Consider the following 25,334-nt stretch of genomic DNA (forward strand, 5'->3'; position numbering starts at 1 on the left):
GACCCCCTTATAGGGATCCAGACCCCTTATGGGGACCAGGACCCCCTACAGGGGCTGGGACCCCCTTATGGGGACCGGGACCCCTCCATTAAGGACCCAGGACCCCATTTATGGACTGAGACCCCCCCATAGGGTCTGGGACCCCCTATAGGGGCCGGGATTCCCTTATGGGGTCTGGGACCCCCTTATAGGGACCAAGATCCCTTATGAGGAGCGGGACCCCCTGTAAGGACCCAAAACCCTCCTATAGGGTCTGGGACCTCCTCCCCCCCATAGAGCAGACCCCCTATGGGCACCCAGACCACCCCACAAGACCCCCCCACGACCACCCCCTCTAAGGCTCGGGCCCAGCTGGGCCCCCAGTATGAACCAGTGCTCCCAGTTTGGCCCCACTGGGGCCATTTGGGGAGCCATTTGGAGTTGCCCCCAGAGCCATATTGGGGCTGTGGGTGCCCCCCCAGGTGCCCCCCGTGACCTTCAGGTACCCCCAATACCCCCAGGACCTCAAGTGCCCTCAATTCCCCCAGGACCTCCAGTGCCCCCCGCTGTCCTCAGGTGCCCCCGGGGCCATCCAGGCCACACGGACCCCCGGGGCCATCCAGGGCTTTGGGTGCCCCCAGGGCTTTTTGGGGGCCACGGGGGTCTGGAGGTGCCTCTCAGGTGCCCCCAGGGCTGTCGTTGCTTCCTCCCCCATAGAGTTGCCCTCAGCTGCCCCCACCCAACGTGGCCCCAAATGCCCCCGGGCTCTACAGGTGCCCTCAGGTGCCCCCGGGCTCTAAAGGTGCCTCAGGTGCCCCCCGTGGCCCCAAATGCCTCCCAGGGCCATAAAGGTGCCCTCAGGTGCCCCCCGGTGTCCCAAATACCCCCTCCGGTGTCCCCAAATGCCCCCAGGACCGTAAAGGTGCCCCTGGGGCTGTAAAGTGCCCCCTCGTGGTGCCCCCGAGGTGCCCCCAGGCCAGTTCGGACTTTGCCCCCCGGTAAATGATTCACCTGAGGGGGAGGGGCTGAGGGGGGCAGGGGAGCCCCGGTGGGGGGAGTTTGGGGGCAGAGGCCAGAACGGGGGTCCTGACACGGGGGACACGAGCTGTGGGAAGGTACCGGGGGAAGGGGTCCCGTTTTGGGGGGAAGGGGGTCCCGTTTTGGGGGGGTCATGGAAGGGGGTCCTGTTTTGGGGAGGGTTGTGAAAGGAGGTCCTGTTTTAGGGGAGTCGTGAAAGGGGTCCCGTTTTGGGGAGGGGTTGTGAAAGGGGGTCCTGTTTTGGGGGGTCGTGAAAGGGGGTCCCGTTTTGGGGAGTGTGAAAGGGGTCCTGTTTTGGGGTGGGGGGCGAGAATGGGGGTCGTGGGGAAGGTGTTTGTGTGAGGGGGGACTCGTGAAAGGGGGTCCCGTTTTGGGGGGTGAAAGGGGTCTCATGGTGTGGGGGAAGGGGTCCTGTTTGAGGGGTCGTGAAAGAGGGTCCCGTTTTGAGGGGGGCGTGAAAGGGGGTCCCGGGGGCATGAAAGGGAGTCCCGTGGGGGGTCGTGAAAGGGGTCCCATTTTGGGTGGGGAGGCGTGAAATGGGGTCCCGTGGGAAGAGGGAGGGAAAGGGGGGCTCATGGAAGGGGGTCCCGTTGTGGGGGGGCGTGGAAGGGGTCTCGTTTTGGGAGGGGGTCATGAAAGGGGTCTCGTGTTTGGGGGGAAGGGGGTCGTGGGAAGGGTCCTCGTGGGAGGGGGTCCTTGTATAAAAGGGGGCTCGTGTGGGAAAGGGGCTCTGGGGGATTTGGGGGGAGGGTGAGTGTGCCCGGGGGTCGTGGGAGGGAGGTGTTTGTGCAAGGGGGTTGTGCAAGTTTGGGGGATGGGGAGGGACCTGCCGGGTCTGGGGGAGGGGATGAGTGTGCAAAGGGGGGTGAGTGTGCAAAGGGGAGGTGAGTGTGCAAGGAGGGGTCTGGTGGGGGGCTTCTCATTGCGGGGGTCTTTGTGTGAAGGGTCATTTTGGGGGTCCTCATGCAAAGGGAGGCAGGTTCTCCTGTGAGGGGTCATTTTTGGGGAGGGGGATCATTTTGGGGGATCGTAGTGGGGGTCCTCGTGCAAGGGGAGGGTTGGAGGGTCAAAGTTCAGTGGGGAAAGGTGAGGGGGGTCCAGGTGCTTTGTGATGTTTTTGGTGATGGGGGGTCAAAGGTCACTGGGGAAAGGTGAGGGGGTCCAGGTGCTTTGTGATGTTTTTTTGGTGATGGGGGTCAAAGGTCACTGGGGAAAGGTGAGGGGGTCCAGGTGCTTTGTGATGTTTTTTGGTGATGGGGGTCAAAGGTTACCAGGGAAAGGTGAGGGGGTCCAGGTGCTTGTGATGTTTTTTTGGTGATGGGGGGTCAAAGGTCACCGGGGAAAGGTGAGGGGGTCCAGGTGCTTGTGATGTTTTTTTGGTGATGGGGGTCAAAGGTCATTGGGGAAAGGTGAGCAGTGGGGAGGGGGAGGAGTTTCTGCTGCTTTTTTGGGGCTGTGCTGGGGGTGGGGGAGATTTTGGAGGGGGATTTGAGGGCTCTTGAGGGGGGAAGGTTGAGGGGATTGGGAGGTTCAGGGTGGGCCGTGCTGGGAGGGGGTTTGGGGGAATTTGTGGGGTCTTTGCTGACTCCTGACCCCCCCTCCTGTTTTCTCCCCCAGATGTTCCAGCTGTGCCTCCCCCGGGGGGGGGGCCGGGCCCTGCTGGGGCTGCGGCTGCTCCGGGGCCCCCCCGGGCCCAGCCGGGCCCTGAGTTACCAACCCCTGCGCAAGGTCCTGGTGGCCAACAGGGGTGAGTCGATGGCCATGACCCCCCACGACCCCCGTGTCACCCCTGACCCCCAATGAACCCCCAAACCCCCTGACTCCCCAATGAACCCCCCAAACCCCCCTGACCCCGCCCCTGACCTCCCTTGTCCCTGCGTGTCCCCAAGGCCAGATCAGAGTCCGGCTGTTCCGGGCCCGCCTGGAGCTCGGGAAAGGGGCAGGGTCCTCTTTGGGTGTGGGAGAGTGTCCCCAAACTGTCCCCAAACTGTCCCCAAGGTGTCCCCAAACTGTCTCCAAACTGTCCCCAAGCTGTCCCCAAACTGCCCCTAAACTGCCCCCAAACTGTCCCCAAACTGTCCCCAGGCTGTCCCCATGTCCCTCCCTGCTGAAATCACCATCCAGCTATTCCGGGCCTGCCCAGAGCTCAGGAAAGGGGCAGGACCCCCTTTGGGTGTGGGAGAGTGTCCCCAAACTGTCCCCAAACTGTCCCCAGGGTGTCCCCAAGGTGTCCCCAGGCTGTCCCCAAGGTGTCCCCAAACTGTCCCCAAGCTGTCCCCATGTCCCCCCCTGCTGAAATCACCATCCGGCTGTTCCGGGCCTGCCCGGAGCTCGGGAAAGGGGCAGGACCCCCTTTGGGGTGTCCCCAACAGCACTGGCTGTCCCCAAACTGCCCCCAAACTGTCCCTAAACTGTCCCCAGGCTGTCCCCAAGGTGTCCCCAAGGTGTCCCCAGGGTGTCCCCAGGCTGTCCCCAAGGTGTCCCTGTGTGTCCCCTCCCCAGGTTAAATCACCATCCGTGTGTTCCGGGCGTGCACCGAGCTGGGGATCCCAATGTTGACCGTGTCCCCAGTGGGACAGGCTGTCCTTGGCTGTCCCCAAGGTGTCCCCAAGGTGTCCCCAGGGTGTCCCCATGTCCCCAGTGTCCTGTCCTCCTCCAGGTGAAATCGCCATCTGGGTGTTCCAGGCGTGCACCGAGCTGGGGATCCCAATGTTGGCCGTGTCCCCTTCCCCTTTAGGGTGTCCCCTGTGCCTCGGGCTGTCCCCAGGCTGTCCCCAAGGTGTCCCCAAAGTGTCCCTGGGTGTCCCCTCCCCAGGTGAAATCGCCATCCGGGTGTTCCGGGCGTGCACCGAGCTGGGGATCCCAATGTTGGCCGTGTCCCCAGTGGGACAGGCTGTCCCCAGGCTGTCCCCAGGCTGCCCCTGGACTGTCCCCAAGGTGTCCCCAAGGTGTCCCCAGGGTGTCCCCATGTCCCCAGTGTCCTGTCCTCCCCAGGTGAAATCGCCATCTGGGTGTTCCAGGCGTGCACCGAGCTGGGGATCCGCACCGTGGCTGTGTCCCCAGTGGGACAGGCTGTCCCCAGGCTGTCCCTGGGCTGTCCCCAAGGTGTCCCCAAGGTGTCCCCATGTCCCCAAAGTGTCCTGTGTGTCCCCCCCCAGGTGAGATCGCCATCCGTGTGTTCCGGGCGTGCACCGAGCTGGGGATCCGCACCGTGGCCGTGTACTCGGAGCAGGACACGGGGCAGATGCACCGGCAGAAAGCGGACGAGGCTTACCTGGTGGGCAGGGGGCTGCCCCCGTGCAGGCCTACCTGCACATCCCCGACATCATCAGGGTGGCACAGGTACCACACACACTCCTGGGGGGGTGAGACACACCTGGGGACACACCTGGGGAAATAAAACACACCTGGGCGCACCTGGGACACACCTGGTGGGCAGGGGGCTGCCCCCCGTGCAGGCCTACCTGCACATCCCCGACATCATCAGGGTGGCACAGGTACCTGGGGTGGTGGGACACACCTGGGACACACCTGGGGGGGGTAAAACACACCTGGGCACACCTGGGGACACACCTGTGGGCAGGGGGCTGCCCCCCTACCTGCACATCCCCGACATCATCAGGGTGGCACAGGTACCTGGGGGGCTGGGACACACCTGGGGACACACCTGAGATCCTGAGGGAGGGGACACACCTGGGGGCATGAAACACACCTGGGCACACCTGGGCACACCTGTGGGCAGGGGGCTACCCCCCTACCTGCACATCCCCGACATCATCAGGGTGGCACAGGTACCTGGGGGGTGGGACACACCTGGGGGCACACCTGGGCACACCTGGGGGTAAAACACACCTGGGCACACCTGGGCACACCTGGGCAGGGGGCTACCCCCCTACCTGCACATCCCTGACATCATCAGGGTGACCCCCATTTTCCCCCCCAGGAGAATGGGATCGATGCCATCCACCCCAGGGGTGGTTTTGGGGGGATTTTGGGGGATCTGGGGGTGTTCCTGACCCCATTTTCCCCCCCAGGAGAACGGGGTGGATGCCATCCACCCCATGGATGGGTTTGGGGGATCTGGGGGTGTTCCTGACCCCATTAACCCCCCAGGAGAACGGGGTGGATGCCATCCACCCTGGGTATGGGTTTGGGGGGATTTTGGGGGGTCTGGGGATGTTCCTGACCCCATTTCCCCCCCCAGGAGAACGGGGTCGATGCCATCCACCCCAGGGGTGGTTTTGGGGGGATTTTGGGGGATCTGGGAGTGTTCCTGACCCCATTAACCCCCCCAGGAGAACGGGGTCGATGCCATCCACCCCGGGGATGGGTTTGGGGGGTTTTGGGGTATCTGGGGGTGTTCCTGACCCCATTAACCCCCCCAGGAGAACGGGGTCGATGCCATCCACCCCGGGGATGGGTTTGGGGGGTTTTGGGGGATCTGGGGGTGTTCCTGACCCCCTTTCCCCCCCCAGGAGAACGGGGTCGATGCCATCCACCCCGGGTACGGGTTCCTGTCGGAGCGGGCCGACTTCGCCCAGGCCTGCGTGGACGCCGGGGTTCGCTTCGTGGGACCCTCCCCCGACGTCGTGCGCAAGATGGGGGACAAAGTGGAGGCTCGGGCCATCGCCATCGCCGCCGGTGGGCCCGGGGGGGGCATTTGGGGGTTAGAGGGGCATTTAGGGGGTTAGAGGGGCATTTGGGGGGTCAGAGGGGGACAAAGTGGAGGCTCGGGCCATCGCCATCGCCGCCGGTGGGCCCGAGGGGGCATTTGGGGGCCTTACTGGGGTTTGGGGGATTTGGGGGTTAGAGGGATTTAGGGGTTACAGGGGGATTTGGGGGCTTAGAGGGGGATTTGAGGGGTTAGAGGGGCATTTGGGGGTTTACAGGGATTTGGGGGTCAGAAGGGGACAAAGTGGAGGCTCGGGCCATCGCCATCGCCGCAGGTGGGCCCGGGGGCATTTGGGGGTTAGAGGGGATTTGGGGGGTTACAGGGGGTTTGGGGGTTACAGGGGGACAAAGTGGAAGCTCGGGCCATCGCTGTGGTGGGCCTGGGTGGGGGATTTGGGGGTTAGAGGGGAATTTGGGGGTTACAGGAGGATTTGGGGGTTAGAGGGAGATTTGGAGGGGGTTACAGGGGGTTTGGGAGGGTTAGGGGGATTTGGGGGGGTTAGAGGGGGATTTGGGGGGGGAGTCCCCAAGACCCTCCTGACTCCCCTGTCCCTGCAGGGGTCCCAAGGGGGATGGTGTGGATTTGGGGTTCCTGGGGAGGGGGGGGGTCTGTGGTGATTCTGGGGGTCCCAGTGGGGATAGTGTGGGTTTGGGGGGGTCCCGGGAGTGTCCCCAAACCCCCCTGACCCCTCTGTCCCCTCAGGGGTGCCGGTGGTCCCGGGGGGGATTTGGGGGTCCTAGAGGTGTCCCCTGACCCCGCCATGCACTCCCAGGGTGCCGGTGGTCCCAGGGGGGTGATGGTGTGGGTTTGGGGGGTCCCGGGGGTGTCCTCTGACCCCTCTGTCCCCCCAGGGGTGCCGGTGGTCCCGGGGGGGATTTGGGGGTGTCCTGGGGGTGTCCTCTGACCCCTCTGTCCCCCCAGGGGTGCCTGTGGTCCCCGGGACGCCGTCCCCGGTGTCGTCCCTGGCCGAGGCTCAGGATTTCGCCTCCCGGGTGGGCTTTCCCATCATCTTCAAAGCCGCCCACGGGGGCGGCGGCCGTGGCATGAGGGTGGTCCGGGGCCCCCAGGTACGGGGACCCCAAAGCCACAGGAGCTCAAATTCCCCAGGAATCCCAAATTCCTGGGACCCAAAATCCCCGGGAACCCCAAATCCTTGCAACCCCAAATCCCTGGAACGCCAAGTCTCTGGGAATCCTAAATTCTTGAGAGCCCAAACCCCTGGGAACCCAAATCCCTACCAGTTCCAAATCCCTGCCAGTTCCAAATCCCCAGGAATCCCAAATCCCCAGGAACTCAGGTGCCTGGGAGCCCAAATTCCCAGACCCCAAATCCCCAGGAATCCAAAATCCCTGGGACTCTGAACTCCTGGGAGTCCAAATTCCCAGGAAACCCAAATCCCCAGGACCCCGAAATCCCCAGGAAACCCAAACTGTTGGGACCCAAATCCTCATGAATCCCAAATCCCTGGGGCTCCAAATTCCTGGGACCCCAAATCCCCAGGAATCCCAAATCCCCGAGAGCCCAAATCCTCAGGAAACCCAAATCTCTGCAACCCCAAATCCCTGCAATCTCAAGTCCCTGGGAACCCTAAATCCTTGAGAGCCCAAATCCCTGGGACCCCCAAACCCCCAGATTTGGAGTAACCCCATGGGTGGGGGGGGCCTGGGAGGTTTTTGGGGTTACCCTGGGAGGTTTTTGGGGGTATCCCAGTGGGTGTTTGGGGTTACCCTGGGAGGTTTTTGGGGTTACCCTGGGGGGTTTGGGGGGGTATCCCAGTGGGTTTTTGGGGTTACCCTGGGAGGTTTTTGGGGGTATCCCAGTGGGTTTTTGGGGTTACCCTGGGAGGTTTTTGGGGTTACCCCGGGAGGTTTTCCGGGTTTTCCCAGGGGGAATTTTGGGGTTATCCCGGGGGAAGTTTGGGGTTACCCTGGGGGTTTGGGGTACCCTGGGGGGTTTTAGGGTGCCAGAATTTGGGGTGCCAGCTGTGGGGGTCCCGCAGGAGCTGGAGGAGAGCTTCTCCCGCGCCTCCTCCGAGGCCTTGGCAGCCTTTGGGAACGGGGAGCTGTTCGTGGAGAAGTTCATCGAGCGCCCGCGCCACATCGAGGTCCAGATCCTGGGTACGGCCCGGGGGGCATCCCTGGGGGTCCTGCACCCCCCCTCGGGGGTCCTGCAGCTTTCCTGGGGGCCCTGGACCCGTTTTTGGGCTCTCCATGTCCGGTTTTGGGGTTCCTTGTCTGGTTTTGGTGTTCCTGGAACCGTATTTGGGGTGCCCGTGTCTGGTGTTTGGGGTTTCCGTGACTGTTTTTGAGGTTCCTGGATCCGTTTTCGGTGCTCCTGGATCCAGGGTCCCGTCTTGGGCTTCATGGATCTGTTTTTGGGGTTCCTGGATCCGTTTCTGGAGGTTCTTGGATCCATTTTGGGGTTCCTGGATCTGTTTTCGGGATTGCAGGTGACTCCCACGGGAACATGGTGCACCTGCATGAGCGGGACTGCTCCATCCAGGGCCCTTTTTGGGCTTCCTGGATCCATTTTTGGGGTGTCCATGACCATTTTCGGGGTGCCTGCCCCCCCAGGTGACTCCCACAGGAATATGGTGCACCTGCATGAGCGGGACTGCTCCGTCCAGGGCCCTTTTTGGGGTGTCCATGACCATTTTTGGGGTTCCTGGATCCATTTTCAGGGTGTCCAGGGCCCTTTTTGTGGTGTCCATGAGCATTTTTGGGGTTCCTGAGTCCATTTTTGGGGTTCCCTGCCCCCCCAGGTGACTCCCACGGGAACATGGTGCACCTGCATGAGCGGGACTGCTCGGTCCAGGGCGGCACCAGAAGGTGGTGGAGATCGCCCCGGCCGCCCGGCTGCCCCCCGAGCTCCGCGCCCGCCTGGCCGACGACGCCGTGCGCCTGGCCCGGCAGGTACCCCCAAAACGGGGGGCTGGGGGGGCACAGGATGGGGGGGGACACACAGGGGAGACGAACCCCCCTTAACCTGTGGGACTTTTTGGGGGTCCCAGGTGGGCTACGAGAACGCGGGCACGGTGGAGTTCCTGGTGGACCAGAACGGGGATTATTATTTCATCGAGGTCAACTCCAGGCTGCAGGTGGAGCACACGGTCACCGAGGAGATCACCGAGTGAGTCGGGGCTGGGGGACCCCGAAAACACCCGGGGGGACCCCAAAAGCACCCAGAGGGACCCCAAAAACACCCAGAGGGACCCAAAAACTCCCAGGGAGTACCCCAGAACTCCCGAGGGACACACACAGAACAACTCGGGGCTCCAAGTGGAGCACACGGTCACCGAGGAGATCACTGAGTGAGTCGGGGCTAGGGGACCCCGAAAACACCCGAGGGGACCCCAAAAGCTCCCAGGGCGACCCCAAAAACACCCGAGGGGACCCCAAAAACTCCCAGGGGTACCCCAGAACTCCCGGGGACACACACAAAACAACTCGGGGCTCCAAGTGGGGCACACGGTCACCGAGGAGATCACCGAGTGAGTCAGGGCTGGGGGACCCCAAAAACACCCAGAGGGACCCTAAAAACTCCCAGGGCGACCCCAAAAACTCCCGAGGGGACCCCAGAAACTCCAGGGAAACCTCAAACTCCCTGTATCCCTCCTGGCCCCCCCAGCATGGACCTGGTCCACACCCAGCTCCAGGTGACTGTGGGGCTGTACTCTCTGTGCCCCCCTGACCCCATAATTTCCCCCCCAGCGTGGACCTGGTCCCCACCCAGCTCCAGGTGGCTGTGGGGCTGTGTCCCATGTCCCCTGTGTCCCCCCTGACCCCATAATTTCCCCCCCAGCGTGGACCTGCTCCATGCCCAGCTCCAGGTGGCTGTGGGGTGGTACCCCCTGTGCCCCCCTGACCCCATTATCCTCCCTGACCCCATAATTTCCCCCCAGCGTGGACCTGGTCCATGCCCAGCTCCAGGTGACTGTGGGGCTGTGTCCCCTGTGTCCCCCATGCCCCCTGACCCCATAATTTCCCCCCCAGCGTGGACCTGGTCCATGCCCAGCTCCAGGTGACTGTGGGGCTGTGACCCCTGTGTCCCCCCTGACCCCATTATCCCCCCTGACCCCATAATTTCCCCCCTAGTGTGGACCTGGTCCATGCCCAGCTCCAGGTGACTGTGGGGCTGTACCCCCCATGCCCCCCTGACCCCATAATTTCCCCCCCAGCGTGGACCTGGTCCATGCCCAGCTCCAGGTGGCCGCGGGCCGGTCCCTGCCCGAGCTGGGGCTGCTCCAGGAGAACATCCGAGTCAACGGCTGCGCCATCCAGTGCCGCGTCACCACCGAGGACCCCGCGCGCGGCTTCCAGCCCGACACCGGGCGCATCGAGGTCGGGGACAGCGGGGACAGCGGGGACACCACAGGGGACAGGGCTGGGACCCTCCTCAGTGGGGCAACACTGGGACACTGGGGGATGGCACTGGGACACCGCGGGGATGGCACTGGGACACCATGGGGACACTGCTGGGACACCGGGGGGACACTGCTGGGACACCGGGGGGACACTGCTGGGACCCTCCTCAGTGGGGCAACACTGGGACACCATGGGGATGGCACTGGGACACCATGGGGACACTGCTGGGACACTGGGGGGACAGTGCTGGGACCCTCCTCAGTGGGGACAACACTGGGACACCGCGGGGATGGCACTGGGACACCATGGGGACACTGCTGGGACACTGGGGGGACAGTGCTGGGACCCTCCTCAGTGGGGACAACACTGGGACACCGCGGGGATGGCACTGGGACACCATGGGGACACTGCTGGGACCCTCCTCAGTGGGGACATCATGGGGATGGCACTGGGACACCATGGGGATGGCACTGGGACACCGGGGGGACACTGCTGGGACCCTCCTCAGTGGGGACAGCACTGGGACACCACGGGGATGGCACTGGGACACCACAGGGACAGTGCTGGGACACCATGGGGATGGCACTGGGACACCATGGGGACACTGCTGGGACACCGGGGGGACACTGCTGGGACCCTTCTCAGTGGGGACAACACTGGGACACCATGGGGATGGCACTGGGACACCATGGGGACAGTGCTGGGACACCGGGGGGACACTGCTGGGACCCTCCTCAGTGGGGACATCACTGGGACACTGCGGGGATGGCACTGGGACACCGCGGGGACAACACTGGGACACCATGGGGATGGCACTGGGACACCAGGGGGACAGCACTGGGACCCTCCTCAGTGGGGACATCACTGGGACACCATGGGGATGGCACTGGGACACCACAGGGGACACTGCTGGGACCCCCCTCAGTGGGGACACCACTGGGACCCCACGGGGACACCGCTGGGAATCCCCCTCAGTGGGGACAACACTGGGACACCATGGGGATGGCACTGGGACACCATGGGGATGGCACTAGGACACCGCGGGGATAGCACTGGGACACCGCGGAGGTGGCACTGGGACACCGGGGGGACACTGCTGGGACCCTCCTCAGTGGGGACAGCACTGGGACACCGTGGGGATGGCACTGGGACCCTGAGGGGATGGCACTGGGACCCCATGGGGACAACGCTGGGACCCTCCTCAATGGGGACAACACTGGGACACCGTGGGGATGGCACTGGGACCCTGAGGGGATGGCACTGGGACACCATGGGGACACTGCTGGGACCCTCCTCAGTGGGGACAACATGGGGACACCATGGGGATGGCACTGGGACACCACTGGGAACTGCTGTGTGTTTGGAGCATCCAGAGATGCATCCACAGGGTATCTGTAGGGGTTCTGGGCTGCCTCTATAGGGTTTTTTGGCATGTGCGTGTAGGGTTTCTGGGGTGTTTCTTTAGGGTTTTTTAGGGTGTCTCGTTAGGGTTTTTTGGGGTATCGTTATAGGGTTCTTTGGGGTGTTTCCACAAGGGTTTTTGGGGTGTGTCTATAAGGTTTTTTGAGGGGTTTCTATAGGGTTTCTAGGGTTTTTCTGTAGGGTTTTTGGGGTGTCTTTGTACGTTTTTTGGGGTGTCTCTGTATGATTTTTGGGGTGTCTCTCTAGGGTTTTTAGGATGTCTCTGTACGGTTTTTGGGGTGTCTCTGTATGATTTTTAGGGTGTCACTGTACGGTTTTTGGGGCGTCTCTGTAGGGTTTTTGTGGTGTCTCTGTAGGGTTTTTTATACAGTTTTCAGGGTGTCTCTGTAGGGTTTTTGCGGTGTCTCTGTACGGTTTTTGGGGTGTCTCTGTACGGTTTTTGGGGTGTCTCCACAGGTGTTCCGCTCAGGGGAGGGGATGGGGATCCGGCTGGACGGGGCCTCGGCGTTCCAGGGGGCCCTGATCTCGCCCCACTACGACTCCTTGCTGGTTAAAGTCGTGGCCCACGGGCCGGACCAGCCGGCGGCCGCCGCCAAGATGAGCCGGGCCCTGGCCGAGTTCAGGATCAGGGGGTCAAGGTGGGCCTGGGGGGCTGGGGAGAGGGGTTGGGGGACTTTATTACCACCCAAAGATTTTGGGGGGTGAGAGGGGTCTTGGTTGCCCCCAAGTACCACCCCCAAGGATTTGGGGCTGCTTTTGCCCCCTGGGGGTCTCTCCGAGCCCCTCCTCACTCCCTCTGTCCCCCCTTCTCTCTCTCCCCCTCCCCCAGACGAACATCCCGTTCCTGCAGAACGTCCTGGCCCACCCCCAGTTTTTGGGGGGCGAGGCCGACACCCAATCCATCGACGAGAACCCCGAACTGTTCCACCTGCGCCCGGGCAGAACCGCGCCCAGAAACTGCTGCACTACCTGGGTGGGGTCCTGGGGGCTGGGGAGCAGAACTGCACCCAGAAACTGCTGCACTACCTGGGTGGGGGTCCCTGGGGGGGCTGGGGGCGCTGGGGGCAGAACTGCACCCAGAAACTGCTGCACTACCTGGGTGGGGGTCCCTGGGGGTCACTGGGGGACTGGGGCCAAAATCGCACCCAGAAACTGCTGCACTACCTGGGTGGGGGGTCCCTGGGGCGCTGGGGGCAGAACTGCACCCAGAAACTGCTGCACTACCTGGGTGGGGGGTCCCTGGGGGCTGGGGGTCCTTGGGGTCCTTGGGGGCAGAACCCGCCCAGAAACTGCTGCACTACCTGGGTGGGGGTCCCTGGGGGGGTGACTGGGGGCCTTGGGGGCAGAACCGCACCCAGAAACTGCTGCACTACCTGGGTGGAGGGGCTGGGGGGCACTGGGGGCAGAACTGCACCCAGAAACTGCTGCACTACCTGGGTGGGGGTCCCTGGGGGGCTGGGGGTCCTTAGGGGGCCTTGGGGGCAGAACTGCACCCAGAAACTGCTGCACTACCTGGGTGGGGGGCCTTGAGGGTCCTTGGGGGGCAGAACTGCACCCTGAAATTGCTGCACTACCTGGGTGGGGGTCCCTGGGGGCTGGGGGCCTTGGGGGCAGAACTGCACCCAGAAACTGCTGCACTACCTGGGTGGGGGGGCTGGGGGCTTTGGGGGTCCTTGGGGGCAGAACTGCACCCAGAAACTGCTGCACTACCTGGGTGGGGGGTCCCTGGGGGGCTGGGGGCTTTGGGGGTCCTTGGGGGCAGAACTGCACCCAGAAACTGCTGAACTACCTGGGTGGGGGCCTGGGGGATGCTGGGGGCAGAACTGCACCCAGAAACTGCTGCACTACCTGGGTGGGGTCCCCGGGGGCTGGGGGATCCTGGGGGTCCTTGGAGGCAGAACCGCGCCCAGAAACTGCTGCACTACCTGGGTGGGGGTCCCTGGGGGTGACTGGGGGCCTTGGGGGCAGAACTGCACCCAGAAACTGCTGCACTACCTGGGTGGAGGGGCTGGGGGCACTGGGGGGCAGAACTGCACCCAGAAACTGCTGCACTACCGGGTGGGGGCCTGGGGGTCCCTGGGGGCATTGGGGGCAGAACTGCACCCAGAAACTGCTGCACTACCTGGGTGGGGGGCTGGGGGACCTGGGGGCTTGGGGGACCAGGGGTCCTTGAGTGGGCTGGGGACCCTTAGGGGGACCAGAGGTCCTTGGGGGCCGGGGGCCCTTGGGGGGACCAGGGCAGGGCCGGATTTTGGGGGGACCGGGGTCCCTGGGGAGCTCTGAGGGTGATTTTAGGGGAACCCTGTGGGGGCTCTGAGGGTGATTTTGGAGGTCCCTGGGGGGCTCTAAGGGGGATTTTGGGGGTCCCTGGGGGGGCTCTGAGGGTAATTTTGGGAAACCCTTAGGGGACCTCTAAGAGTGATTTTGGGGAGCCCTGGGGGTGATTTTGGGGTGTCCCCCCCAGGTCACGTGATGGTGAATGGGCCCAGCACCCCCCTGCCCGTGAAGGCCAAGGCGGCGCTGATGGAACCCACCCCTCCCCCAGTGCCCATGGGTGAGTGGGGGGGCTTGGCATGTCCTTGGCATGTCCTTGGCGTGTCCTTGGCATGTCCTTGGCACGTCTGTGCTTTGTCCCTGGTATGCCCTGTGTGTTCTTGGCGTGTCCTTGGCATGTCCTTGGCGTGTCCTTGGCATGTCCTTGGCATGTCCTTGGCACGTCTGTGCTTTGTCCCTGGTATGTCCTGTGTGTGTCCTTGGCATGTCCTTGGCGTGTCCTTGGCGTGTGGAACGGGCAGGTCCCAGCCTGTGCCCGTCGCGTGCTTGGCGTGACGTGGCGTGTGCTTGGCGTGTGCGTGACGTGCCATCTGGGCATCTACCAGGCCCCCCGTGACCCCCCCAGTGTCACCTCCCCTCTGTGTGTGCCACCCCTTGACCACCCCCACATGTCCCCTGACCTGCACGTGGCACCCCTGTGACACCCGCGTCACCTCCCCTCTGTGTGTGCCACGCCTGGCTCCATCCTGCATCCCCCATGTCCCCGGGCATGTCCCCCTGATCCCCTATGTCCCCTGTGTCCCCTGGGCATGTGCCAGACTCCTGACAACCCCCCCATGTCCCCTGTGTCCCCTGTGTCCCCTGGCACATGCCAGACCCCTGACACCCCTATGTCCCCCATGTCCCCTGTGTCCCCTGGCATATGTCCAGACCCCTGACACCCCTCCATGTCCCCTGTGTCCCCTGTGTCCCCTTGGCACATGCCAGACCCCTGACCCCCCGTGTCCCCATGTCCCCTGTAGGTACAGACCCTGGGCCACCCCTGTGTCCCCTAGCACCTACTAGACCCCCACCCCGTGTCCCCTGTGTCCCCTGGCACATGCCAGACCCCTGACACCCCCTATTCCCCCATGTCCCCTGTGTCCCCTGGCACATGCCAGACCCCTTGACCCCCGTGTCCCCTGGCACATGCCCTCCTGACACCCCCGTTTCCCCATGTCCCCTGGTACATGCCAGACCCCTTGACACCCCCATGTCCCCCATGTCCCCTGTGTCCCCCTGGCACATGCCCTCCCCTGACACCCCCTATGTCCCCCGTGTCCCCATGTCCCCTGGCACATGCCCTCCCTGACCACCTCCTTTCCCCCCATCGTTGCAGGCCCCCGAGGCCTGCGGGCGGTGCTGTTGCGGGAGGGCCCGGGGGGCTTCGCGCGGGCGCTGCGGGGGCACCGGGGGCTGCTGCTGACGGACACCACGTTCCGAGACGCCCACCAGTCCCTGCTGGCCACGCGCGTGCGCACCCGAGACCTCGCCCGCGTCGCCCCTTCGTGGCCCACCACCTGAGCCCCCTGTGCAGCCTTGGGACGTGGGGAGGTCAGCGGGGAGGAAGGGGAAGTGGATTTGGGGGTGGAGCTTTCCTGGGGGTGGAGCTTTACTGGGTGGAGGTTTGGGGATGGAGCTTTACTGGGTGTGGTTCTGGGGGTGGAGCTTTACTGGGTGGGGGTTTGGGTGTGGTTTTGGGGGCGAAGCTTTACTGGGTGTGGCATTGGGGGTGGAGCTTTAACTGGGTGTGGCTTTGGGGGTGGAGCTTTCCTGGGTGTGGTTTGGGGGCACACTTTACTGGGGGTGGGTATGGGTGGTGTTTTTGGGGGTGGAGCTTTACTGGGGTGGGGCTTTGGCGGTGGAGCTTCACTGGGGTGTGGCTTTGGGGGCACACCTTTACTGGGGGGTGGGTTTGGGAGTGGGTTTGGGGGTGGAGTTTCCTGGAGTGTGGTTCTGGGCTGGAGCTTTACTGGGGTGTGGCCTTGGGTGTGGCTTTGGTGGTGGAGTTTCACTGGGTGTGGTTTTGAGGTGGAACTTTACTGGGGTGTGGCTTTGGGGGTGGAGCTTTACTAGGGTGTGGCCTTGGGTGTGGTTCTGGGGTGGAGCTTTACTGGGTGTGGCTTTGGGGGTGGAGCTTTCCTGGGGTGTGGCTTTGGGGGTGGAGCTTTCCTGGGGTGTGGTTCTGGGGTGGAGCTTTACTGGGGTGCGGCTTTGGGGGTGGAGCTTCACTGGGTGTGGTTCTGGGGTGGAGCTTCACTGGGTGTGGTTCTGGGGTGGAGCTTTACTGGATGTGGCTTTGGGGGTGGAGCTTTCCTGGGGTGTGGGGTTGAGGGTGGAGCTTTACTGGGTGTGGCTTTGGGGGTGGAGCTTTACTGGGTGTGGTTTTGTGGGTGGAGCTTTCCTGGGTGTGGAGCTTTAACTGGGTGTGGCTTTGGGGGTGAAGCTTTACTAAGGTGTGGCTTTGGGGGTGGAGCTTCACTAGGGTGTGGCTTTGGGGGTGGAGCTTTCCTGGGTGTGGCTTTGGGGGTGGAGCTTTCCTGGGGTGTGGTTCTGGGGTGGAGCTTTCCTGGGTGTGGCTTTGGGGGTGGAGCTTTACTAGGGTGTGGCTTTGGGGGTGGAACTTTACTAGGGTGTGGCTCCCAACCTGGGAGTGGGCGTGGCCATCCCCGCAGGTGCCACCCGTGGGTGCCACCCGTGAGTGCCACCCATGTCCCCGCTGTCCCCGCAGGCGCCACCTTCGACGTGGCCATGAGGTTCCTGCACGAGTGCCCCTGGGAGCGGCTGCGGGAGCTGCGGCGCCTCGTCCCCAACATCCCCTTCCAGATGCTGCTGCGCGGGGCCAACGCCGTGGGCTACACCAACTACCCCGACAACGTGGTCCACAAGTGGGACAGGGGACGGGGGGCACATGGGGGGACAGGGGGGGAGATAGGGTACACCAACTACCCCAACAACGTGGTCCACAGAGTGGGACAGGGGACATGGGGGACAGGGGGGGCACATGGGGGGACATGGGGTACACGCAGACTGGGACAGGGCGGGACATGGGGACATGGGGACATGGGGGACATGGTCCAGTCGACAAGTGGGACAAGGGGGGACATGGGGGACATGGGGGGACATGGGGTACACCAACTACCCCGACAACGTGCGTCCACAAGTGGGACAGGGGACATGGGGGACATGGGGGGACATGGGAGGGACATGGGGACATGGGGGACATGGGGACATGGGGGGGACATGGGGGGACATGGGGGGGACATGGGGGGGACATGGGGTACACCAACTACCCCGACAACGTCGTCCACAAGTGCGACAGGGGACAGGGGACATGGGGGGGACAGGGAGGGGACATGGGGTACACCAACTACCCCGACAACGTAGTCCACAAGTGAGATATGGTGGACAGGGGGCGTGGGGGGACACGAAGGACACAGGGACATTTGGGACGTGGAGAACACGATGGGACTGGGGGTGGGTCATAAGAACCTGGAGGACCACAAAGCGACCCCAAAAGGGACACAGGGACATTTGGGACGTGGAGAACACGATGGGAACGGGGGGGTCACGAGGACCTGGAGGTCACAAAGCGACCCCAAAAGGGACACGGGGACATTTGGGACGTGGAGAACACGGTGGGATAGGGGGTCACAAGAACCTGAGAGCACAAAGCGACCCCAAAAGGGACACCACAGGGGTGGTCTCAGGGCCACCCCACGGGTGTCCCCCCCGCCCTGGGGGCCGCCCCGAGCGCCGTCCCCGTGTGCGTCCCCAGGTTCTGCGAGGTGGCGGCGGCCAACGGGATGGACATTTTCCGGGTGTTTGACGCCCTCAACTACATCCCCAACCTGCTGCTGGGCGTGGAGGCGGCGGGGAACGCGGGGGCCGTGGTGGAGGCCGCCCTGTCCTACACGGGGGACGTGGCCGACCCCACCCGCACCAAGTACGGCCTCCAGTACTACCTGGGGGTGGCCCGGGAGCTCGTGGCGGCGGGGACACACGTGCTCTGCATCAAGGTGGGGGTTTAGGGGGTTTTGGGGGTGGGAGAGGGGTTTGGGGGGATTTGAGGGGGTGGGAGGGGGTTTGAGGGTGTGGGAAGGGGGATCTGGGAGGATGGGATGGGGCTGGCCCTGGAACTCGTGGCTCTGCATCGGGGGCTGGGTCGTCACGACTGCCGGGATCCCCTGTGACCCCCAGGACCTTCTTGTGACCCCCATAAACCCTGTGACTCCTCTGACCCCTGTGACCCCCCGTGACCCCCTGTGTGTCCCCCCAGGACATGGCTGGGTGCTGACCCCAGGGAGGGTGGGATGTGACACTGAGTGTCCCCCTGACCCCCCTGACCCCCCTGTGTGCCCCCCCAGGACATGGCCAGGCTGCTGACCCTGGGGTGGGTGGGATGTGACACTGAGTGTCCCCCTGACCCCCCTCTGTCACCCCCCCAGGACATGGCCGGGCTGCTGACCCTGGGGGAGGTGGGATGTGACACTGAGGGTCCCTGTGACCCCTGCTAACCCCCGTGACCCCCCTGAACCTCCTGTGACCCCCCCAGGACATGGCCGGGCTGCTGACCCCAGGGAGGGTGGGATGTGACACTGTGACCCCCCCCTGAACCCTCTGTCACCCCCCCAGGACCTGGCCGGGCTGGTGACACCGGGGAGGGATGGGATGTGACACTGAGTGTCCCCCTGACCCCCGTGACCCCTACTTGTGCCCCCCCAGGACATGGCCGGGCTGCTGACCCCCGAGGCCGCGCGGCTGCTGGTGGGGGCCCTGCGGGAGCAGCACCCCGAGGTGCCCCTGCACGTGCACACCCACGACACGGCGGGCGCCGGCGTGGCCTCCATGCTGGCGGCCGCCCAGGCCGGCGCCGACGTGGTGGACGTGGCCGTGGACGCCATGTCCGGCATGACCTCCCAGCCCAGCATGGGGGCACTGGTGGCCTGCGCCCGGGGGACACCCCTGGACACCGGTACGGGGACAACGGGGGGGTGGAGGGGACACCGAGGGTTGGAGGGGACATCAAGGGGTTGGAGGGGACACCGAGGGCTTGCAGGTGGCAACTTGGTCATAGAGAGGGCAATGGGGGGTTAGAGGGGACAGCAGGGGATTGAGGGGACACCGAGGGGTTAGAGGGGACACCGAGGGCTGGAGGGGACGCCGATGTCCCCCCCCTCAGGGCTGTCCCTGGAGCGCGTGTTCGAGTACAGCGAGTACTGGGAGGGGGTGCGGGGTCTCTGCTGTGTCCCTGCCGTGTCCCCACCGTGTCTCTACTGTGTCCCCACACTGCCCCCTCACTGTCCCCTCATTGTCCCCATGTTGTCCCCATGCTGTCCCCCCCCAGGGCTGTCCCTGAGCGCGTGTTCGAGTACGGCGAGTACTGGGAGGGGGCGCGGGGTCTCTGCTGTGTCCCCTCATTGTCCCCTCATTGTCCCCACATTGTCCCTGTGGTGTCACCTCATTGTCCCCACATTGTCCCTGTGCTGTGTACCCCCCAGGGCTGTCCCTGGAGCGAGTGTTCGAGTACAGCGAGTACTGGGAGGGGGCGCGGGGTCTCTACGCCGCCTTCGACTGCACGGCCACCATGAAGTCGGGCAACGCCGACGTGTACGAGAACGAGATCCCGGGGGGCCAGTACACCAACCTGCACTTCCAGGCCCACGCCATGGGGCTGGGCCACAAGTTCAAGGAGGTCAAGAAGGCCTACGCTGAGGCCAACAAGCTGCTGGGGGACCTCATCAAGGTGGGATGGGGGAAAGGGGGGAAAGGGGTGTGGGGGTGGTTGTGGGGTGGGGGGTGTCTCTGTGGGGTGGTGTCCGTGGGGTGGTCTCCGTGGGGTGGGTGGTGTCCACGGGGTGGGTGGTCTCTGTGGGATAGGTGGTCTCCATGGGGATGGTTCACACGGGATGGTCCCTATGGGATGGTGTCCATAGGATGGTCTCTATGGGATGGTCTTTATGGGTTGGTCCTCATGGGATGGTCCCCATGGGCTGGTCTCTATGGGTTGGTCCCCATGGGATGGTCTCTATGGGATGTTTTCCATGGGATGGTCTCTATGGGATGGTCCCCATGGGATGGTCCCTATGGGATGGTCCCTATGGAATGTTTTCCATGGGATGTTTTCCATGGGATGGTCTCTATGGTTTGGTCCCTATGGAATGTTTTCCATAGGATGGTCCCCATGGGATGGTCTCTACGGGATGGTCTCTATGGAATGTTTTCCATGGGATGTTTTCCATGGGATGGTGTCTATGGGATGGTTTCTATGGGATGTTTTCCATGGGATGGTCTCCATGGGATGGTCCCCACAGGATGGTCCCTATGGGATGTTTTCCATGGGATGGTCTCTATGGGATGGTCCCCACAGGATGGTCCCTATGGGATGGTCCCCATGGGATGGTCCCCATGGGATGGTCTCTATGGGATGGTCCCCACAGGATGGTTTCTATGGGATGTTCCCCCCGGGACGATCCCCACTGGGGGGGCCCAGCTGACCCCGCTGTGGTGACCCCGCTGTGGTGACCCCGCTGTGGTGGCCCCGCAGGTGACGCCGTCGTCGAAGGTGGTCGGGGACCTGGCGCAGTTCATGGTGCAGAACGGGCTGTCCCGCCAGGACACCGAGGCGAGGGCGGACGAGCTCTCCTTCCCCTCCTCCGTCGTGGAGTTCCTGCAGGGACACATTGGGGTCCCCCCGGAGGGCTTCCCCGAGCCCTTCCGCTCCAAGGTCGGGGGGCTGCGGGGGACTGGGAGGGCTGGGGGGACTGGGGGGACTGGGAGGGGAGTGGGAGGGACGAGGTGACGCTGGGAGGAGACTGGGAGATGATGGAAGGACACTGGGGAGCACTGGGAGGGCACTAGGCAATACTGGGAGGGCACTGGGAGGGGGATGGGGAAGACTGGGAGGTGATGGAGGGCACTGGGCCATACTGGGAGGGCACTGGGAGGGGGATGGAGAAGACTGGGAGGTGATGGAGGGCTCTGAGCCATACTGGGAGGGCACTGGGAGGGCATTGGGCCATACTGAGAGGGCACTGAGAGGGCACTGGGCCATACTGGGAGTTCACTGGGCCATACTGGGAAGGCAATGGAAGCACTCTGGGAGCACTCTGGGCCATACTGGGAGCACACTGGGCCACACCGGGGGCACACTGGTCCGTACTGGGAGGGCATTGGTCCATACTGGGAGGGCACTGGTCCATACTAGGAGCGCACTGGGCCATACTGGGAGGGCTGTGGGAGCACACTAGGCCATACTGGGAGCGCACTGGGCCATACTGGGAGTGCACTGGGCAATACTGGGGGGGCTGTGGGAGCACACTGGTCCATACTGGGAGCGCACTGGGCCATACTGGGAGCGCACTGGGCCATACTGGGAGCGCACTGGACAATACTGGGAGGGCTGTGGGAGCGCACTAGGCCATACTGGGAGGGCACTGGGCCATACTGGGAGGGCTGTGGGAGCGCACTGGTCCATACTGGGAGCGCACCGGGCCATACTGGGAGCGCAGTGGGAGCACACTGATCCATACTGGAAGCGCACTGGGCCATATTGGGAGGGCTTTGGGAGCACACTGGTCCATACTGGGAGGGCACTGGTCCATACCGGTCCGTACTGGGAGCTCTCACCTTCCCCCCCTCGCCCCCCCCAGGTGCTGAAGGACCTGCCGCGGGTCGAGGGTCGCCCGGGGGCGTCGCTGCCCCCCCTGGACTTCGAGGCGCTGGGGCGGGAGCTGGGGGCGCGTCACGGGGCCCCCCCCAGCCCCGAGGAGCTGCTCTCGGCCGCCCTGTACCCTAAAGTGTACGACGAGTTCCGAGCCTTCACCGCCACCTTCGGGCCCGTGGCCTGCCTGGGCACCCGCCTCTTCCTCGAGGGGCCCACCATTGCCGAGGAGTTCGAGGTCACTGGGGGCGCTGGGAGCACTGGAAGGGCACTGGGAGAGGTTGGGAGTGCACTGGGAGGGCACTGGGGGGATTTCAGCACCCTCCTCTTCCTCGAGGGGCCCACCATTGCCGAGGAGTTCGAGGTCACTGGGGGCACTGGGAGGGACTGGGAGCACTGGGAGGGCATTGGGAGGGCACTGGGGGGTCTCAGCACCCCCCTCTTCCTCGAGGGGCCCACCATTGCTGAGGAGTTTGAGGTCACTGGGGGCACTGGGAGCACTGGGAGGGCATTGGGGGGCACTGGGAGGGACTGGGAGGGCATTGGGGGGTCTCAGCACCCGCCTCTTCCTCGAGGGGCCCACCATTGCCGAGGAGTTCGAGGTCACTGGGGGCGCTGGGAGGGCACTGGGAGGGCATTGGGGGCACTGGGAGCACTGGGAGGGCATTGGGAGGGCATTGGGGGATCTCAGCACCCGCCTCTTCCTCAAGGGGCCCACCATTGCCGAGGAGTTCGAGGTCACTGGGGGCACTGGGAGGGCACTGGGAAGGCACTGGGTGGCACTGGGTCTCCTGTCCTGTCCTCACCCCGTCCCATCCCCCCTTTTTTCTCCCCCCTGGGCCCCCCCAGGTGGAGCTGGAGCGGGGGAAGACGCTGCACATCAAGGCCCTGGCGCTCGGGGACCTCAACGCGGCCGGGCAGCGAGAGGTGTTCTTCGAGCTCAACGGGCAGCTGCGCTCCATCCTCGTCAGGGACACCCAGGCACTCAAGGTGGGGGCTGGGGGGATTTGAGAGGTGTTTGGGGGCACTTTGGGGGGTTTGGGGTGCTGGGAGGGTTTAGGGGGTTGATGGAGGGGTTTGGGTTGGCTCTCGAGGGCTCCATCCTCGTCAGGGACACCCAGGCACTCAAGGTGGGGGTCTGGGGGATTTGAGGGTGTTTGGGGCACTTTGGGGGTTTGGGGTGCTGGGAGGGGTTTAGGGGGTTGATGGAGGGGTTTGGGTTGGGTCTCGAGGGCTCCATCCTCGTCAGGGACACCCAGGCACTCAAGGTGGGGGTTTGGGGGATTTCAAGGGGGTGTTTGGGGGGCTTTGGGGGTTTGGGGCACTGGGAGGGGTTTAGGGGTTGATGGAGGGGTTGGGTTGGGTCTCGAGGGCTCCGTCCTCGTCAGGGACACCCAGGCACTCAAGGTGGGGGTCTGGGGGGATTTTGGGGGGTGTTTGGGGAGTTGGGGGTTTTGTGGGGGTTTGAGGCGCTTGGAGGGGTTTGGGGGGTGATGGAGGAGGTTGGGTTGGCTCTCGAGGGGCTCCATCCTCGTCAGGGACACCCAGGCACTCAAGGTGGGGGTCTGGGGGATTTTGAGGGGTGTTTGGGGGACTTTGTGGGGAATTTGGGAGGGTTTGGGGCGCTGGGAGGGGTTTAGGGGGTTGATGGAGGGGGTTGGGTTGGGTCTCGAGGGGCTCCATCCTCGTCAGGGATACCAGGCACTCAAGGTGGGGGTCTGGGGGAATTTTGGGGGTATTTGGGGGGTTGGGGCGCTGGGAGGGGTTAAGAGGGTTGATGGAGGGTTGGGTTGGGTCTCGAGGGCTCCGTCCTCGTCAGGGACACCGAGGCACTCAAGGTGGGGGGTCTGGGGGGATTTTGGGGGTGTTTGGGGGACTTTGAGGGGATTTGGGGGGTTTGGGGCGCTGGGAAGGGTTTGGGGGGTGATGGAGGGGTTTGGGTTGGGTCTCGAGGGGCTCCATCCTCGTCAGGGACACCCAGGCACTCAAGGTGGGGGTCTTGGGGGGATTTTGGGGGTATTTGGGGGTTTGGGGTGCTGGGAGGGTTTGGGGGGTTGATAGAGGGTTTGGGTTGGCTCTCAAGGGCTCCATCCTCGTCAGGGACACCCAGGCACTCAAGGTGGGGGTCTGGGGGGATTTGAGGGAGTTTGGGGGAGTTTGGAGGGACTTTGGGGGCTTTGGAAGGGTTTGGGGCACTGGGAGGGATTTGGGGGCGATGGAGGGTTTGGGTTGGCTCTCGAGGGGCTCCATCCTCGTCAGGGATACCCAGGCACGCAAGGTGGGGGGCTTGGGAGGGTTTAGGGGATTTGAGGAGAGTTCGGGGGGTTTAGGGGATTTTGGGGGGTTTAGGGGGCGATGGAGGGGCTCGAGTCAGGTCTTGATGGACAACTGGGCCTTGTCTTTTGTGCAAGAGGGCAACTGGGGGGACACGGGGTGGGTTGGGGGCACAGGGGGTGGTCCAGGGGGCACAGGGTGGTCAGAGGGGCTGCAGGGTGATCTGGGGAGTCACAGGGTGGTCCTGGGGGGCACAGGGTGATCTGGGGGCACAGGGTGATCTGGGGGTCACAAGGTGGTCCTAGGGGGCACAAGGTGGTCCTGGGGGTCACAGGGTGATCTGGGGGCACAGGGTGATCTGGGGGTCACAAGGTGCTCCAGGGGGTCACAGGGTGATCTAGGGGGGCACAGGATGATCTGGTAGGTCACAGGGTGGTCTGGGGGTCCCAGACTGATCTGGGGGTCACAGAGTGATCTGGGGGTCACAGGGGTGGTCCTGAGGGGGCACAGGGTGGTCCAGGGGGGCACAGGGTGATCTGGGGGTCACAGACTGATCTGGGGGTCACAGACTGATCTGGGGGTCCCAGGGTGGTCCTGGCTGACCCCCAGGCACCCCTCACCCCCATTTCCTCTCTCCCCTCCCTCCCCAGGAGATGCACATTCACCCCAAGGCCGAGCGGGGGGCCAAGGGGCAGGTGGGGGCCCCGATGCCGGGGGAGGTGGTGGAGGTGCGGGTCAAGGAGGGGGCCACGGTGGCCAAGGGGGACCCCCTGTGCGTGCTGTCGGCCATGAAGATGGAGACGGTGGTCACGGCCCCCCTGGGCGGCACCGTCAGGCGGCTCCACGTCCGGCCCGGCCTCAGCCTGGAGGGCGACGACCTCATCGCCGAGATCGAGTAGAGAGATTGATGGGGGGGGCTTCGGGACACCCCCGACCCCCAAAAACCCGCCCCCACCCCAAAAAAACACACACCCCCAACTCGAGATGCCCTCCAGAAAATGGGCGCGGCCCTTTAAGAGCCCGAGGGGAGAGGGGCGCCTCTGGCGGGAAAGGCGGTACGACAAGAAGGGGGGTCAGGCCTTAATTTGGGAGGGTCACCCCGTGATTGAGAGGGTCGTGTCTTAATTAGGGGGTCGGGGCTTAATTAGGAGGGTGCCCCGTGAAGGGGGGTCCCGATTTTTTTGGGGGGAAACCCCATTTTTCGGGGGTCCTGCCCTTAAGGGGCCCCTTTTGGGGTTCCACCCATTTGAGGGGGCAGCCATTGATTGGGGCCCCCCCTTTTTTTTTGGGGTGTCCCCCATATTTGAGAGAGGTCAAATCTCTTGGAGGGGGGGGTCACCCCTTTTGGGGGAGGGGCTTCCCTTCCTGCAGGCCCTGCCCACTTCGGCCCCGCCCACTTCAGCTTCCCGCCCATTTTTGCTCCCCAAACCCCCCCATTTTTGGGACCCCACTCGCACTTTGGGGGGGCCCTCCCGCTCCCCCCCATCCCTGCCAAGCTGCCTTAGGGGGGTCCGGAGGATTTTGGGGAGGGGTCTGGTGGGTGTGGCCGCCCCTCACCCCTCCCCGCTGCTGCCAAACGCCCCCGGGGTGGGGGAGGGGATGGGGCAGA

At 64.2% G+C, this 25,334-nt stretch overlaps 1 protein-coding gene across 1 annotated transcript; it reads left to right on the forward strand.

Annotated features, from left to right (window-relative positions):
• Nucleotides 1–1,074: 1,074 nt before the first annotated feature.
• PC (pyruvate carboxylase) lies at nt 1,075–24,700 on the forward strand. The gene is given in 25 exon segments (XM_050307599.1): nt 1,075–1,094; nt 2,635–2,764; nt 4,176–4,291; nt 4,446–4,514; nt 5,493–5,658; nt 6,611–6,756; nt 7,689–7,806; nt 8,139–8,192; nt 8,504–8,601; nt 8,700–8,818; nt 9,867–10,029; nt 11,932–12,117; nt 12,305–12,423; nt 13,370–13,404; nt 13,940–14,029; nt 15,128–15,292; nt 15,295–15,342; nt 16,520–16,676; nt 17,567–17,807; nt 18,514–18,763; nt 19,290–19,534; nt 20,336–20,515; nt 21,441–21,689; nt 22,301–22,441; nt 24,376–24,700. Coding segments are annotated over 24 exon segments (3,534 nt in total). The 5' UTR covers nt 1,075–1,094; the 3' UTR covers nt 24,625–24,700.
• Nucleotides 24,701–25,334: the final 634 nt, after the last annotated feature.

Source organism: Myiozetetes cayanensis, unplaced genomic scaffold, assembly GCF_022539395.1.
Source record: "Myiozetetes cayanensis isolate MyiCay16 unplaced genomic scaffold, myiCay2020 scf120, whole genome shotgun sequence".
NCBI classification, from domain to species: Eukaryota; Metazoa; Chordata; class Aves; order Passeriformes; family Tyrannidae; genus Myiozetetes; species Myiozetetes cayanensis.